Below are 18,410 nucleotides of genomic sequence, written 5' to 3' on the forward strand. Positions count from 1 at the left end.
ACAGACAGTAGAACTAGTCTCCTCAAAGAATGCTCTTTTGCTTTTCCTTTCGTTTTGTCCTCTTCTCCCTCTAGACTCTCTCTGAGTCACCAACATTAGCTCATCCTTGCCTTCTCCTTTTCCCTTTCCTCCTCTCCTTCGCTACTCTATCTCTGTCTCTGCTGCCCACTGTTGGGACCCTCACTAAATGAGTATAGATTTCCCCCATCAAGAATCTATAACATTCCCCCGTCCCGTGTTCAGAGCTCGGTTTTGTCACTCTATTATGTAACTTGAGTCCTTTAAAGTCCTAATTTATTGCTTAGTGTCTCATTTGCCTCAGAGTCACAGCACCGAATCCGTCGCATCCCGGCGCGCTGCATGGGACTTGAGAATGTTGCTCCTCAGACTTTATAGAGCGTGATGAGGATCTGAACAATGTTTGACAGTAGGGATGCACCGATCTGGTCGATACGATAAGCTGATACTTATTGTCATGTTGTGGTTGATATTAAAGTTCTATAATTTTTGTCTAAATAAATTGCAATTTGTTTAATTTCTAAAAGTGAATTTAGACACCACAGCATTATGTACAGTATGGAGTTTAGGCTCAGTAAGTTTTTTTAAGGTCTCTTATGCTCTGCAAGGTTTCATTTATTTGATCAAAAATACAGTAAAACATTGTCAAATATTATTACGATTTAAAATAACTTTTATAGTTTAATATACTTTAAAATGTAATTTATTTCTGTCAAGGCAAAGCTGAATTTTCTAGTGATTTGGTGCTCAACAATTATCAATATTATTATAAAGTTTTTGTGGAAACCTTCATACATTTTTTTCAGGATTATTTGATGAATCAGTTCAAAAGAGCAGCATTTATTTGAAATATAAATCTTTTGTAACATTATAAATGTCTGTACTGTCACTTTTAATCAATTGAATGTGTCCTTGCTGAAAATTTGCAATTTCTTCTTGCTTATTTTTGAACAGTAGTGTATCTAGCGATACGATAATAATAAAAAAATGTTTATAGTGCATCCATGTCTTACACATCAAGGCTTGTAATGTTATTATAATAAATGTGTCCACCCTAGTTACGATAGTAGGTGACTTTGGTGAGAAGAATAGATTAGAAATACTTGGATATGTGTCTAGTATATTTGTGCATATTGCCTCTATAGTTTGCTCATTTCAAGGGCCCTGCTGAAAATCTTTTGATTTGACCTGTTATCTATGAGTAACCAAATGTTTATTATACTCTCTTGTTTCTCTGTCCATTTCTTTTCCCTATCTCTATCTCTACAATTTTCAACCTTTACGGAACTTCAGCTCACAGTTTGTTTTAGATTATTGAAGTAGTTTGATTTGAGGCCAATGCTGAATGAATTGCACTAATGCTAATCGTAGTTCTCAGTCCAGACTTGTTGAAGGATCTGTTGTGTGGTGGACTTTTTGGGACATTTTTTTTCCTGAGCAGAACTACGCTACTAGGCACATACATGACAAAGTTTTTCAGGCGTAGAGGAAGTGGGCCGTGATGCCTGTTGGTTTATGGCACTGTAACTTCAGAAAGACATTTTATAATAAAATGCTCTCAAAGCACATGCAAGCACAAACACTTATATGCTCAGCACAATCTGGCACTCACTCTTTTTGGCCATGTTCTTGCTAATATGCACCATCAGTGAGCAGACTTGATGGGATGGTAGAGCATTATAAATATATTTCTTTAAAATTTTGAGTGCCTGGTATAGATTGCTGAAGTGCTTGTAAAGCTCCTTACAAGGTTTCCATCGATTTCCTCACTGCTCGACACTGAGTAGGCAAAACACGACACACATTATAGCAGCTGGCCTCATATCATCAGTCAGCCAAATCTAATCACGGCTTTCATCCAGCATGGCTCCACTGAACAAAGCACCTCCATTTCTCAGTGATGTGTTTTTGACACAGGGTATTTGCAGATTAATTATCGATGAGGTCTTACATAAGATGATTGCATATTCTTACGGCATTTCCCATTTTGGTTTGGCCTGTAAAATTGATTCAGTGAGTTTTATTTTATTGCAAAATGATATTTGGAGAATTTATCTAGTATCTATTTGATCATTTAAAGGAGCCATTTAGAAACAAAAGAATACTGCAATGACATCCCGTCTCGATATTTGTGTGGGGAAAAAACAGTAGCGAACAGAATTCTGATAAATTAACTGACAAGGGTGTGTGTTTCTTTAAAGCCAACGTTTGCAAATCGTGGAAAGTGATCTTAATGCAAGTTCTTGGTCAGCGAAAAGTTGTTTTAGTGGCAGAGCTAGTTACTACATTTTGATGAAAGATCATAAAGACTTTTTTCTTTGTAATGATATGCATAATCAGACCAAGAATGTCTACTAATAAAGTAAATTGGGTCAATTTTGATTATATCTTGACTTTGATGGTTCACCCAAAAATGAAAATTCTGTCATTGTTTACTCATCCTTATGTTTCTTTATTCTGTAGAACACAAATGGAGAAATTTTGAAGAATAATTATGTCATTGCAGACCAAAAAAAAGGACAAAAACACCATAAAAATAGCATAACGGTGGTCCATACAACTCAATTACAAGTAGTCATTCAACAGCTGTGTGAGGAACAAAAAATGCTTTTGAATAACACGTGGGTAAGTAAATAATGACAGAATTTTCATTTTTGGGAGAACTCTCCCTTAACGTTGAAAGATGTACCCCTTAGTACACAATGCCAACTTAGCTTTCTTTTCTCCTACCGGGTGAAGTATAATCACAAGCATATTTCTCCTCGCTCTGCTCCCTTTCTTCCTATTTCTCTCATTCTCTTTCTTACTCTGAAGTGTGTATATGATGTGGTTCTCTCTCTCTCCTGCAGATGGAGGTAGTGAGTACGTTCAAGAGAAGTGGTTCGTTTCAGGGTGCAGTGAGACGTCGATCCTCAGTGCTCAGCCAGCTCCATGACGTAACCAATATTTCTACCCCCACTCATGTAGTTCTCTCCACTGCCAATGCAAGCGCCGCTCCTGGGAGTGAGTTCCCTGCTTTCCCTGTGTCAGACACACTCAACAACACTCACAAAACATGATCTCTTACAAACACACTCACACATGCACCAGGCACTCCTCCTCACTCACAGCAGCACATGCAACACCTCACCGTGTGTGCCGTGGAACTTCTGTTCTGTATTTGAAACCTTCTCTGTAGTCGTCTCTCTGTGATTGAGTGGCTCTTTGCAAGATGGCCTGTCTGGCTTTGACTGATCCTCTATGGGCCGCCGTTTGTGTCTCCTTTCCCGAGTCCCTCCTCTCTTTCTCTCGATTTCTGTGTGCTGTCTTGCTGTGTCGGTCCTTTTCTCTTGCTGTTTGGTTCCTCTTTGTTGTCTGAAGGTGTTGGTTTTGTTTCAAATCCCTTTCTCGATAAGCCGCTCTCCGTCTTCTCTCTGTCCAAAATTCAACTGATAATCTACAACAGAACAGTTTCTTTTACTCAAACCTGGGTTATTGTTTAAAGCTGAAGTGTTGTTTTTTTGAAGTGTGATCAAATTTCATGAGCATAAACCATTGATTGGACATACAGATAGTTCCACCCCCAATCCCATGCAATTGGAGACAACATGTGACCCTGGACCACAAAACCAGTCATAAGGGTACATTTTTTTAAATTGAGATTTATGTATCATATGACAGCTGATAAATAAGCTCTCCGTTGATGTGTGGTTTGTTATGATAGGACAATATTCAGCTGAGATACAACTATTTGAAAATCTGAGGGTGCCGAAAAATCAAAATATTGAGAAAATCGCCTTTAAAGTTGTGCACATGAAGTCCTTAGCAAGGCAAATTACTACTACTAATATTTTTTTTATATATATATTTATGGTAGGAATATCTTCATGGAACATTTTCTTTACCTAATATCCTTATGATTTTTGAAATAAAATGTAATACTTAAATTAAATTTAAAAAATCTCTGGACATTGATTATTGCTCCGGTACTGAACCTGTATTTAAACTGAATTCAGTCCAAACATCCACAGAGAGAATACAGAGAGTACATGGCACTGATTTATTTTCCGAGAGGCTTCTGTTGTCAAGCGTGGTTTGCTAAAAAGATGAGGTTTTACAGTAAGCAGAGGTAGTCAATGTGCTGCACTGCTATGGCTTTTGAGCCTACACAGGGGTAAACCTTCGAGTATAAGCCCTATAAGGTTCTTCTCCCTCTGACAGTTCTCTCTGTCTTTCTCTCTCTTCCATTCTCTGTCCCTCTATTACTTTTTTTTCCCAGATAATGCATCTTGTATTTTCCATCATGAGACTGTGTGAAAGCATCCTCTAATGTCTCTGTGCTACTGACTGCATCTCCCTTCCACAGATCCTCACAATCGTTTTCTCTGTCCCATGATTCACATGGTTCATGGCTCAATTCTATTTATACCTGTCTCCTGTTCTCTCCTCTGTAGGCATCTTCTGAACGCTTCTAAACTAACTTTCATTTTTCTATCAAACATTGTACATTACCACATGTCTAGATATCATTCTTTAAAGGATCAAAATGAGGGTTTAAAACAAGTTCAGTTCTATTGATAGCATCTGTGGCATACTGTTAAAAATATCAACTTGACAACAAAACAACTGAAAATTACAGATGCTGTCATGATAGTCAAGTCAAAAATGTATATTATGTCCCCAAAATACATTTATTCACCCTCATCTGTGGAACACAAAATACTGCGTTTTGATGAATGCTCACACTGCTCTTCCATACAGTGAGAGTGGATGGTTTATTGAAAGCGTTGTAATAGTAATTACACACTTAAAATCTTAAAACAAACAATTAAATAGCTTGAAAGTCCTTCTATGGTCACCATTCACTTTCATTGAATGGAAAAGAGAAGTTTGGGCTTGGACTTGGATCAGCTTTCCATGGAAGAAATAGTCCAACAACATGAGGGTGAATAAATGATGACAGAATTATTATTGAATTTATATATAATATATATAATTTGAGTGAAATAATTTTTAACTTGTTTTGAACCCAAAATACTAACCTCTAATAGCACTTTAATAGAGATTTTAAGAATTTAGTATTTCTTTTTCTGGAATTAGTGGACTAACCGATTCTATATTTTAAAAAAAAAATCCCATTTCTTTGTGGGTTTTTTTGGTTTATTTGTTTCAGGCTAGAAATATTAAAATTACGACTACCATATATCATTGCGGCTGACTGCTCTGTGCCGTGCTTCATGTGTATCTGTACATTTGTCATCACATTTTGTTCACTCTGTGTGTACTGTGCTTATGTGGGTGAAATATGCCACTCTTCTCTTTTTCTCAGCTCTATACATCTCTTAATCTTTTCTCACGCTAATTTTCTTTGACTTTGACTGAGATTTGTTAACCAAACATTAACATCATTCTGTCAACCTCATGTTAGAAATAAGACTACAAAAACATTTAGTTGATGTTAGTGTTGATATCCTTTATGATGTATATGTTTATACATCATCGGTGAATATCTTTTAAAATCATTTCATACCAGGCATGTAGCTCTTCAGAGAAGGAAACACTTTATTTAGATCAATCATTGACCACGGCTCTCCAAAAACATGCGTTTTCCACCACCACCCCCCCACCTCACAGCTGTCTCAAACACACACACAGAAATGTTTGTAAAAAATATTTGACAGATCTATGGATCAAGTTTGTTTTCATTTTAGGTTTTGTAAGATGGGTTTACATTGTAACCCAGAGGTCCAGAAGAGATGCAGTGCTGCAATTCATGTTTATTTCACTCACTTGCTCCAACAATCCAAGTACGGTAATGATTTACTGCCTAAAACAGAAGCTCACTATCAGTAAGTGATGTTAATTTATTAAAGTTGTCCTAGCTTTTACCATCTGATAAAAATAATCATATTCATAGTCTGGTCACTGTGACTGTGAATTCTTCCATCAGATTATGCAGAGTATTTTAAACAGTGCATTCACTAATATTGCATAAAGATCACTGTAGTTGAATTATTCAAGATGATAATATGTGAGATAAAGCATTAATCAAATTAGGAAAAAGAATACAAATACAAAATACACATATTGGTATAACAGGGTTCCCACTCGTCCTGGAAAACCTTGGAAAAAGCCAAGAACAAAGAATGTATCACTGGCCCAAAACAATTACTGCTAGTTACAAAAAGTGCAATGTTGAGGAATGCTGAGTTTTGACACGTGAGAGTAGTATTTTCAATGATGATGTTTACTCTTGTGTTGGCACTTGCAGCAGTTAGATCATGTTAATAACTGCTCAGATGTGTGCAGCGAATGTTAACTGGTAAGCAGCTATCTAATTCAGTAACTTGCTAACTAATCATTTGAATGCAATATAAGGTCAAGAAGAGATTGATTGTGCAGTGTATAGCCAGCTTCATTGATTATAACAGGAGTTTTCACAACAGCTTGCGCTGAAGTGATAGACAGCTGTAGTGATTATAAAGGGAACGCTCTATGTTTGCTGTCTGTAAATAACCCACTCACAATTTGAAAAAAGTTTTATTTTTCATGCTTCTAAGTATACACACTGCAAAGTTTTAGGAATGACCAACTTATTTAAACGCATACATAATTGAGTTTACATAATTGTGATATAATGTGATATAAAGTCAGAATTCTGAGATATAAAGTCAGAAATGGGTGATATAAACTCGCAATTGCGTTATAAAATCAGAATTTATGATATAAACTCGCAATTCTGACTTTTTCTTGTTTATAGTTTATATCTTGTAATTCTTACTACTTTTCTCAGAATTGTGAGCTATAAACTCGCAATTGTGAGTTATAAAGTCCAAATCTGAGGTAAAAAAAGACTGACTTTTTTCAGAATTGAGAGTTTATGTCTCACAATTCTGATTGTATAACTGGCAATTGCTACGAGTTTATATCACAATTATGTTAACTCACAATTGCGAGAAAAAGTCAGAATAGCGAGATAAAAAGTACTTGACCTTTTTTATTCTGTGGCAGAAAACAAGCTTCCATAGTCCTAATGTATGATTCATGAGCTCATATTAAAAACTCATTACGTTTTTATAGTTGCCATGGCAGTAAAAAGCTGTATGCCTTTTAAAAACGTAGATAGCAATATTTAGCGTGATCCTTGTCTTTTATTCCCGCCGTAGTAAAATTTAAAATGTCCTGGAAAATGATTGCTGAAAAAGAGTGGGAACCCTGTATAATTAAAAATAACCCATTATTTGAAGTTTAAAGTTTAAAAAAGTTCCAATGTGAGAAAAAAAGTTTAATTACATTAAAATAAAATTCAACAGAACAATTTTCACAGTAGGATTTGTATTTCTCTAAATGGACTTTGAAAGCACTTTGTAGCCTCTTCCAAGCATAACTGATGATGTCAAATTTAAGACAGCGGTTAAACATAATGATAATTCACTGTAGTTTTTGTCCAGTTTCATTACTCACCATTTATCAAGAGTGAAAATAGGGCCATGTCTAGCGATTGCTCTTTAACGTGTCACAATCTTTATGCTTAAACCTCTCTGAATGTATTTGTACAAATTCAACATGTCATTATTTCATCAATGCTTCGTTAACTACTTCCTCTCCTTTCCTGCATCTTATCACTTTGTCTGCTTCCAGTCTTTCTATGTAGCTCTATTTTCATTTCAGACATCTTTGGGAAATATTTGTTGAGTAAAGAAGTCTTTTTCTTTTTTAATGACAAACGTTTTTCCATCAAGCTTTTTTCTTTGAAGGACAGCGTGGGGAAGACAGTGGATAGTAATCTGGCATGCTAACATCCAGAGAAAAGAGGAAAAACAAAACTCAATCAGTTTTAAACAAACACACACATTTCCCAAAAGTGGGCGATATACTCGAACGTTTACCTGTATCCATGCAAAAACAGAAAGAAAGAAACTCAAAGAACAAAAAAAATGAAAACAAACAATTTCTCAATTCAGATTTGCATGACTTTTTCTCAACAAACAGGCTCTTTGGAAAAACAGATAAGCACTTAACCAAATGCTTGACCGTCCCTTCCTGTTTGTTTGTTTGTTTGTTTTGTCTCTTGTAAATTCTTTCTGGGTCATTTTAGCTTCTTTTCCTTTGCTGGGTGAGTGTTGAAATGGGGGTTGGGATGGGCTGCACCGGCCTGTGGCCACAGCAAAGGATTGCGCTCTTAAATCTCCTGCCTTCTGAATATACACACGAGAGATGCGTGTGTATATGTGCTCCAGCTGCTTTTGATTTACTCTTACAGCATGAGCCTGACTGCTTACCATCATGCATTCAAATTTTCGACTTTCATTGTTTCTGTTCCTGTAACACCACAACGAGACAGCTGCACTGGAATGAGCATTTTGCTTTCTGATTGGTGCCCGTGCTCCTCCTCCTTTTCTCTGCATCTAGACTGAGGCAGATCTCATCAACACTCTTCAGCTATTCTTCTCTCTGTGTCTGTTATCTGCACTCAACTGCTCTGCTGCATGCCAAAAGATGCTCGCACTCTCTCAATCTCTCTCACTGAATGTGCTTTTCCACACCTCTATTACCATCCACTGAATGTGTAATCTAAACACTAATCCAAAATTTAGTGGCCCTTACCGAGATAGCAAACAAAATTCAATTCCAGGCCTATGACACTGTACAAAGGTGTGATCCATTTGTGCTGATAAGGTGACTTTTGCAGAAACCAGAGATGCTGCGACCTTGTTTATTGTGCCTGCTTTGTTCTTGTCAGTGTGATAGTGCTTGTTAAGGTCTTCTGTCACACCAGTTGGTGTCATGTAATCAATGGCTCAGTGCCAGGAAGTGACTAGTCTCAGAGAAGTCATCATCATCCATCTAGATGATGTCTCTGGAAATTTTATAACTTATCCCCTGGCAGTCAGTGTAATCTGAACCTGTGAAGCAATTTATCATATAAGCCTACTAGAGCGACCTTATATCTGCAGATCATCTGTGTGTGGGTGTTTCTTCAACTATGGGCACTTGTGTATGTCACACAGGCTTAGAGAAATGTTATATATATATAATGTCTCTCAGCTCTTCCTAAAAATATATAACCTAAACAAGGAGTGAAATAATCATAGTACATTTCGATATATTTATTGTGTCTGCCCCTCAGTTGTGACATAACTTCACTTGCAAACATTGTTTTTAACTGTAATAATGTTTACATTTGAATCGCAAAGAGACAACTTGAGATTGTAATGCGTTTATGAGTATGACTTCTAATCAAATTGTAATTTTGTTCAATGTCGTTACAATGCCATTTTCACCACAGAATGTTATTCAAAACATAACTTGAGATGTGGTGGAAATGTTAATGCCTCTCAAAAAAGATGGAAGGATGTATGATTCATGTATGATTTATGGTCATAAATTACACTTTAACTACATAGTTCAATTATAAACTAGTGAGAATGCAAAAAGTGCTTTAAGGGAATAAAAATACTCGTAATTGAAGAAACACCCATATGTTTTATATAACATTTATTATTAAGGAATAATAATAAATTACTATTGTAAATCGTGACAGTAGAATACAGACTGGAATAAAACTCAGTTTGCTGATCAGGAAGACAGATAAATCCCTAGATAAGATTACATATCATATGATATTTAATACATCTTAGCTACAGTATATCTTCACAGCTTATGACCTATTTTCACTCATTGGCATTAAATTACATCATTGGCTGATGGCCTCATTACGCATGTCGTCTCCATGGCTTCTGTTATGACATCACAATCACGTTACTAAAGTGGCATTGCTTCATTGTTACCACACCCCTGAATGCTGCTAGTACCAATGAGGAGGAAGTCAAAGCTCCTCCAAGACTGAGTACAGCATAGTGCATCACTGTAGGTGCGTCCTACCTCTAGCCGGACCCCCAGTCATGCATCTGTCTATTCATCACATCCCCTTTGCTTAGCACTTTCTGGCAGATTCTGTTTCTTCCATTGGCTGTGTGTCTATGTGTGTATCAAGACATCCTCCTTTCTGTCTCTCTCTCCTCATCACTCCTTCAGTTTTCACCACTAATAAGTCGATATGCACACATGGCATTTGTTTTGTATTGGCTATCTGTTTGGTACTTTGTGTGTCCATTCATATGTTTGTTTGAGTCTTTTTTTTTTTTTTTGCTTTGAGTTTATGAGAATGTCCATCACCTTTATTTTTGAGTGATAACTGTGAACTGACAGCTTGGGTTCATTTCCTGTGTATTGTCCTTATGTTTGGTTTTATTTTGTTTGTCACCTGTCTTTCTTTGAGAAACTCTTAGGATCTGGTTGCGCAGCTTAAGTGTAAAGCCTTAGATTATAGGTATTAGAATCTAAATCAGGAATGTGCCTTGTGTAATTTCTTGAGCATAAATGCCTAAAACAGAATTGCAATCTGTTTGTTTGAGCGGCATATGAGATGTGGCCAGGGACATCATGCACTGGTGGATGACAAAAGAAAAGAAAAAGTTTTTAAAAATGTGTAGGGTTTTTTGATGAATGTATAAGATGTGTTAAACTAGTGGGACAGTCTTTGTTTAGTGTGCAAGGGGCCACGTAATAAATCCCGACCTAATAAGGAATATTGTCCAATCAAGAATGCTAATATTCAGACCAGCACAGAATAGCATGATTGCAAGTATTAGTATTGCTTTCATTCAACAATTCAATAAATATTTCAAATTTAAAACAAAAAAACTGAAACAAAGCCACACAAGGATTAACCATCATGTCTCAAAGCAACAAACAGTAGTGCTGTTTTATTTCTAAATGAATCAGTGTTTGAATAAATTGCTTGAATGAGTGATTCAATTACTCAAAAAGACAGGTTGTAACATCCAGAAAGAGTCACTGAAAAATCGGCACCTCAACTGGCGAAAGTACACTTCGGTTTTTACTCATACCATAGACCGTAAAAAAATATGGACGACGTGACTTCTTTTGCTTCCGAATATGTCCGAATATGGCGCTGACATCAAGCGGTAACCTCCCGCAGTTTCTCTTGAAGCCAATACGGAAGTGACTTAAACTGCAATTCATCGACTGGCCGCTAGGGCTCCAGAAGGGAGCAGAATCTCATTGAGCCCCATGTTAAAAAGCCCAACTTTACAGCAGAGGTGGGTAGAGTAGCCAAAATCTGTACTCAAGTAAAAGTACAAGTACTTACTGAAATATTTACTCAAGTAAAAGTAAAAGTAACAATCGTAATACTTACTTGAGTAAGAGTAAAAAAGTATTCGATGAGAAAACTACTCAAGTAGTTAGTTACTAGTTACTTTCGATCTGATTGATAAGCGAAAACCCTGAATTTCAGGCTACTCGGAGAGCTTTCACACACCTCTCTGTAACACTTTACAATAAGGTTGTATTAGTTAACATTAGTTAATGTATTAGTTAACATGAACTAACCATGAACAACACCTCTGTTCAGCATTAGTTAATCTTTGTCAACGTTAGTTCATAAAAATCCAGCTGTTCATGGTTTATTCATGTTAGTTCACAGTGCATTGACTAATGTTAACAATATTTTAATAATGCATGTATGTAAATGTTTAAATTAACATAAAGATAAATAAGTGCAGTTCATTATTAGTTAATGTTAACTAATGTAAGCTAATGAACCATATATATATATATATATATATATATATATATATATATATATATATATATATATATATATAAATATATATATATATAAAAACACACACACATACATAATACATACATATATACACATATATATATATATACATATATATATATATACACACACACACATATATATACATATATATATACATATACACATATATATATATATATATATAATATATGTGTGTGTGTGTGTGTGTGTGTGTGTGTGTGTGTGTGTGTGTGTGTGTGTGTGTGTGTGTGTGTGTGATTAATGGTTAAACAGTGTAAATTAATGGTGTGCAGGGCTAACTAGAGCTCTTCTTAAAACATACTTTGTTCTTATGCTATTCTTTAGGTAGGAATAAAATACAATACCGTTTTTATTTGTGTGTATTTTCTACACTTCAGACAGGTGTCTGTCCGGATTTGTGTATAAATGCAAGACGTCACATTAGGCTATTCAATTTGTTTCGTTTTGTGAAGAAAAGGACATGTAAATGTGAAGATGAGAACGTTTGTTCGTGGACGTGTGTTGTTTGGAGGATTCAAACGATTCATTGCTTGCACAAGAGCGCATATGAGGAAAACACTCGGACAGTGTGTGAAATAGTATTATAATAAGGGGAAATTTCCCATAGTTACCAAAATGACCGTTAATAGTGTTCAAATATAGGCATCATTGTATCACTTACCGCTACATGTTCTTTTCAGGGTGGAATTATTGTATGCTGAGAGATGTCAGTTCGTTTTGGTGCACACAACATGCATCGCATTATGAAACTATTCTTTTTGACATCTTAGAGTGAAAACATAGACTGAACTTGAGGCCACGGGCAATCTGCCTCCCGTAGCTCACACACATCTTCCTCTGCTTCGGCTATCATTTTCTGACGAAACGCGCGCTAATTATAAGCGGGTGATGCGTAGCAACCTCTCGCGAAGCAGCCTCTCCAAAGTTTCGCGAGACTTGCGAAAGTCATATTCACTTATTTTAATATATATAATATAATTATTACCATTTGACAGTAACGGAGAAACGGAGGAACGCCACCGAATGTAACTAAGTAAAAGTACAGTTTTTTCACAAGAAATTTACTTGAGTAAGAGTAAAAGTACCCATCTTTAAATCTACTCTAAAAGTACAAGTTACCCAAAAAATGTACTCAAGTAAATGTAACGAAGTAAATGTAATTCGTTACTACCCACCTCTGCTTTACAGCAGAAAAAACATGTTTACAGCCTGGTACAAATTGTGGTTTTGGTCTATACGGCTAATTTTGCCCTTCATGACAACTGTGAGGGGGGTGAATTTTTATATTTACATTATATGAAAAGCCTTAAAGTTCTGCATAATTAAAGGCGTAGCCACTTGAGTGACAGGTGGATAGCCATTTATATGCTGTCTGTTAGTCATTGCGTCACCTCAGCTCCACCCATCTCCCGCCTCTTTGGCCATTTTCTGTTATCTGGGAGTGACGCGAGATGACGCACTGCCAAGATGGTAACGGCCAGCTTGACCCTACTTAACGCTTCAAAACTGCTCTTCAGAATCCTATGGGTGACGTCATGGACACTACGTCCATATTTTTTAACAGTCTATGGCTGACATCTCGCGCAGATTTGGGACCGAGTCTGCGCAGTAGTGATCTCTGGACCGGAATCTGTGCAGTAGAGAGCAGGAAGTAGAGGCGCGATATCAAAAGCCCGCCCACACTCTCGCAGATGCAGAACAACTCATTATGTTGTTGTGAAATAAACAGTTATGGAAATTTAGAAATTAAAGCCAAAGCTCCAATCTCCTCCCAAAAATCCAGAGAAAAGTCTGTTGGTGCCTCAGTGACAATTTCACTCAATGTCAATCTCAGCTGTCAATCATGACGTCACACCCCCGTTTTTATAGCATCAAATAACAATAAAACAAAACTTATTTAAAAAACGAACACTTGAAATTAAATCATCGTGATAAAAACTGCCTACAATGACAGAAACCAACTTTGGGGAAAAATTATTTGAAGTGTAATTTGATTGTTTAGTTTGTCTCGCGTCCATTAGAAAACACGGAGGGGTGGGGGTTATGACCTATACTGGGACCAGCCAGCTGGGGGCGATTGAGGCGCATAGGCTTGAGTTTCTGACAGGAGTGCTACAGGCTTGAGCATAGTACACACTTACTGTGCGCGCGCAATGTGCATGGTTTGTACATTCAGCTCACACATGAGCCTGGAATTTTTATGCATTAGTTAGTTTGTCTACAAAACGAAGACTCTGTCACAGTCCATCAAGGAACGTAGGCGATAGAACAACAACAAACTACTTGAGACTTCAACAAAAAACACACCTGCATTTACAAGCGCTTTTGTGGGGGGAATTAAAAGATAAGAGCAACATTGTTTTATTGCTCATAACTTTGGAGAGAAATAACGCAGTAGTGTTTCCCATTTTGTGCCATTTCCATCAGACGTTCAGCCAATGGTTCAACGCAAACTCAGACACAGAGTGATACAAACAGTGAAAAGTCCCGGTGCCGTCCCAAAAAAGTCCCAATTATTTGCAATTCTGTTGGTTCTCACTAGAAATTGCACATTGCACTTTTAAGTACTAAAATAATCATTACTAAACAAATGACAGAAACAGATTGAAAATTTTGCAGCAACCTGATCTTGAGCTGTCTGTGCATTGTAAGGCATGTTCAGAACAGGTTCTACAGTGTTTCAGGTCTTTTTATCACACATGTTCTGAGAGATGTCTTTGCTCCCACCCTCCTCTGTCTCAACCCTCTCTCTGTCCTCACTTCTCTGTCTTCCTCTGCACCTCGTCCCCTCTGTTCCGGTGTAGATGCGGGTGGTGAAAGCGTTCCGTAGCTCCCTTTATGAAGGAATCGAGAAACCCGCGTCCAGGAATTCCATCCACAACTTCATGGCGCACCCCGAGTTTCTCATCAATGACTACATCCACAACATCCCGCTGATCGACGACACAGACATTGACGACGAATCGGAGTGGTCGAGGCACAACCACCACTTGCATCCGGCCTTCCGAAAGCCCCCTCCTCCTCCGGTCCAGCAACCGCAGCGTTCCCGTCCGCCGCCCCGTCCTTACCGCCAGTACAGCCTCCCCACCACACCTAACCGCAACAATAACGCCATTGAGAGCAGCGTCTACCGTCTGAACCTCCCCACAGGCCCTGATGGGCACTGGACACCCCCCTCTCGACAACTGTACCCCCTCCTCGCTCTGGAGACCTCTCTATAACTGACCGCGCTCCAGACCCTAAAAACTCTGAGGATGCAGACTTGTGCGGGTCATGCTGGTTGGGGAGGCTCCTACGGACAAGTTGTAGGTGGTAGACCCCCAACACCAAGACAGGGTCATCCCATTGCAACATCCGCCCACTACCACCATCCACCGAAAGCACTATCACTCCTCATGTCTCAACAGCCCCACAGACACCTCTCCTCTTACCGTGTGGAGAGGAGGCAAGTCTGCTGCGTGTCTGTGGCTCCTTTGGACGGACCTGAGAAGGTGAGGAATCCAGACCCGATGGATTTTAGTGGTTTTTTTAGTGCTGGTGACTATTGACTTCTCGGAATGCAAAGGAATATGTTCCCTACGGCCGGAGTAGGGGTCCATTCATTTTACTTTTTATCGGTGTTACTAAAATCAATATTATTATTATAATGTTTGACTTCTTACTATCGCCACCGTCATCATGAGTGCTCGGATTATCATTGCGAAATAACAGAATATGACTTATTGCTCTAATTCTTCATGGATAAGCTTTAAAACATTGTATTTATTTATTCGATTATTTATTCATTTATTTATTGTGATCACCACCATTTATTTTTCATTTTCACTTTGTCTATTTCTCTCTCTCTATGTGTCCGTGTGTGTTGTGTCTGTCCTATAAGCATAAAAAAGCAAGAAAAAAAGAAGTACTAACAAAGCAAAGATAAAATTAATTTGAAGCTTAGACCAATTCAATTATAATGCGTCTGCTGATAACAAAAAGAAGACAAATGTGTCGGCATACCATTTTAACGATCATTGTTTTACAGCATTTTATGTTAAAAAAAAAAATCTGTTATTTGAGGGCAATTTTTTGCTTTACTCTAAGTGAGGGTAAACACCCAGCCATCATGCTCTTGATATTTTAAACATTTACACAAGCTGTTTATGTTTAAAATATGCTACAGGGTAGAGGATTTGGGCAATCCCATTACAGCGATACAATGGACGTGGGTGGGATTTTGGTGGTTTTCCATCTCAGCAATGGCAATCAGCCTTACGACAAAATGGCCTTGTTAATGTCTTACCTTGTTCAAAGTAGCTGAAATTTAAGTATTTCAGTGGGTTTGCCCAGACTCGACATTTAATGGTGTCTTCAATTTGTTTCTCATTAAAGCCATAAGAATCCATGTTGTGCAGATGACACCAACAAATGCATCAACCCTTTAAACATGTTCAAATAATTCTATTCGTTGAGTACATGCTTACCTGCTGGCCCTTTAAATGCATTCGCGCTCACACTTGCTTTCCTCATACGTGTGAAATATTTATCAGATTGTGATTGTGTATGTATCTGCAGACTGTGGTCACCAGGGTAGGGGAATCCATCTTATACTGCCACACCATAGTTTTAAAAAAAGATACTAAAACAATGGACAATCCGTGAGGGTATCATTACTTTTGCACAATATCGAGGTTCACTGAGCAAACGTTCACTATGGACTTCGATAGACACGCCGTCCTGCTATTGGTCCATAGGTTAGCCTTTCAGATCATTGCACAGAAAACAATAATCCCTCTTACATACATAAAGACATGCATGATTCTCCATGTCAGATGATGGTATGTTTGATTCAGTTACATTCCGTTGACGTTCCATTGATCAGCCGTACCATCCGGGGTTACCTCCTTTTACACCCCATTATCGTCTGGAATGGTACAGTTACTATCATACTGCTACAGTCAATGCATTGCAACGTAATACAATCATTTTGGGAATGAGACCGGCACTTATGCAACAGACTGCCCTGCCCACAGCTCTGTGAAATTCGCTTCACGACATGTACATATGGATCTCGAAAAAAACCTTTATCTGTATAGAATACTTTTCTAGATTGTCCAGTTCAGAGAAACTGGCGAATATCGAAAGCAGACAATGCAAGCATGAGCGTCACTAGATCATGTCATTGCATTGGTCGATCGTGTCTTTGCGGAGCATGTTGATATCATAGCGCTCGCTCTTTGCCGTCATTGTTTGACTTCACTTTCGTCTGTCGATGCTTCAGGTGGACACACGTTTCTCCTCCCAGCGCATCTGTGCTGTCATTATGTGCTATTGTCCATGCTGGTGTTCTCCTCCTGATACTCTGCCCTGTTCGTGGCGTGGAGCCTGGAGGTGGAGCAGTGTCACACTGCCAATCTGACTACTTGTTAAATGCCAACAGACACGCTGCTTAAAATGGGTTGACCCGTTCTGCGAATAGCAGAACATTTTGTTGTCGGATCTTTAAATGGAAAACCATTTTTATAGGAATATTCTGGGTTCAGTCCATTCTTTTATTTAACAAATGTGAGGCACTTGCAATGGAAGTGAATAGGGCCAATCCGTAAACATACAAAAAGTCATAGTTTAGCCATGTCAACATGAATTGAAATGTAGGGGGGAAACACTTGCTAACCTTTTCTGTGCAAAATGAAATCCAATTTTACAACACCATAGATAGACCATACACCCTAAAATGACTGTAAAAATTATGATTTAAACAGCAAATAATAGGCTACACATTTTAACAGAATCAATTCCCTCTTTTAAATACTCCAAATATTGGACTCATTCAATTTCATTTCTTGCCATAACCTTAATTGTTGCTTCTTATATAATTTATTATTAATAATTATAAAATAGTTGTTTTCTTCAAACAAACAAAAAATAGTAGCCTAATCTACATTTATGCCACAAATGCTTAACTCGAACCCGGAATATGCCTTCAAGCAAAACTGTGTTATATCTGCATGAATGTGTCCGACCTTTGGCTGAGTTCGATCGGGCTCAGACAGTTTCAGTGGAGTCTCTAGTGTGGAGAGCGCTGGCAGGTCTCACAGATTGAACCCATTTAAAGGCCCAGACACAATCAGCAGGCCAAAGTGGTGGTCAGGGAGGACAGGTCAGTGAACCTGCTAAACCATTATAAAGAAACATTTCCTAACCTTATCTTATCCTCAGCAAAGCTTAACTACCAAAATAGGCCTCAAGCTATGCTCGTCTCTGAATAATTTTTAAATCTAACTATATCTAAGACGTATACCCCAATCATTGAACTCTCCAGACAGTGATGATGTATATTACAGTGGCATATGTATATCCCTCGTCTCCACCACAACAGACAGACACTTTATCGAGACTCCTGATAGAGTGACAAATATATATACGCATATATATATAGCCTATATATATATAAAAAAGAAAAGAAAACAGATAATCCAAAACTCCATCGTCTGCCTTCATTTTGTTCCATTCTGTTGTAGAAAAATCACGCAAGGTAAGGTGAAAAAAAATGTAATGTGAAAAAGAGTATAATGTATAATATACTATATTTAATATAAAAGTTATAAATTATTGTACAACTGCACCATCACTGTACATTTTTGCCAAAATGTGCACATGTGCATCTTTTGTTTACGATTTAAGCACATTTTTTGGTTTGTTTTACTCTATTGTCTCTTCCTCTTTCTTTCTCCTTTTGCTTTTTTGTAAAGAA

General features: G+C 37.7%; 1 protein-coding gene across 1 annotated transcript in view; it reads left to right on the forward strand.

Annotated features, from left to right (window-relative positions):
• Positions 1 to 15,551, forward strand: part of atp2b3b (ATPase plasma membrane Ca2+ transporting 3b) — a 66,795-nt gene extending 51,244 nt beyond the window's left edge. The window contains exons 22-23 of the mRNA XM_079802127.1: positions 2,868 to 2,954; positions 14,479 to 15,551. Coding sequence (XP_079658253.1) covers positions 2,868 to 2,954; positions 14,479 to 14,895 — 504 coding nt within the window. The 3' untranslated portion in view covers positions 14,896 to 15,551. The remainder of the gene's footprint in view (positions 1 to 2,867; positions 2,955 to 14,478) is intronic.
• Positions 15,552 to 18,410: the final 2,859 nt, after the last annotated feature.

Source organism: Gobio gobio (genome assembly GCF_949357685.1).
Source record: "Gobio gobio genome assembly, chromosome: 21".
Classification (NCBI taxonomy): domain Eukaryota; kingdom Metazoa; phylum Chordata; class Actinopteri; order Cypriniformes; family Gobionidae; genus Gobio; species Gobio gobio.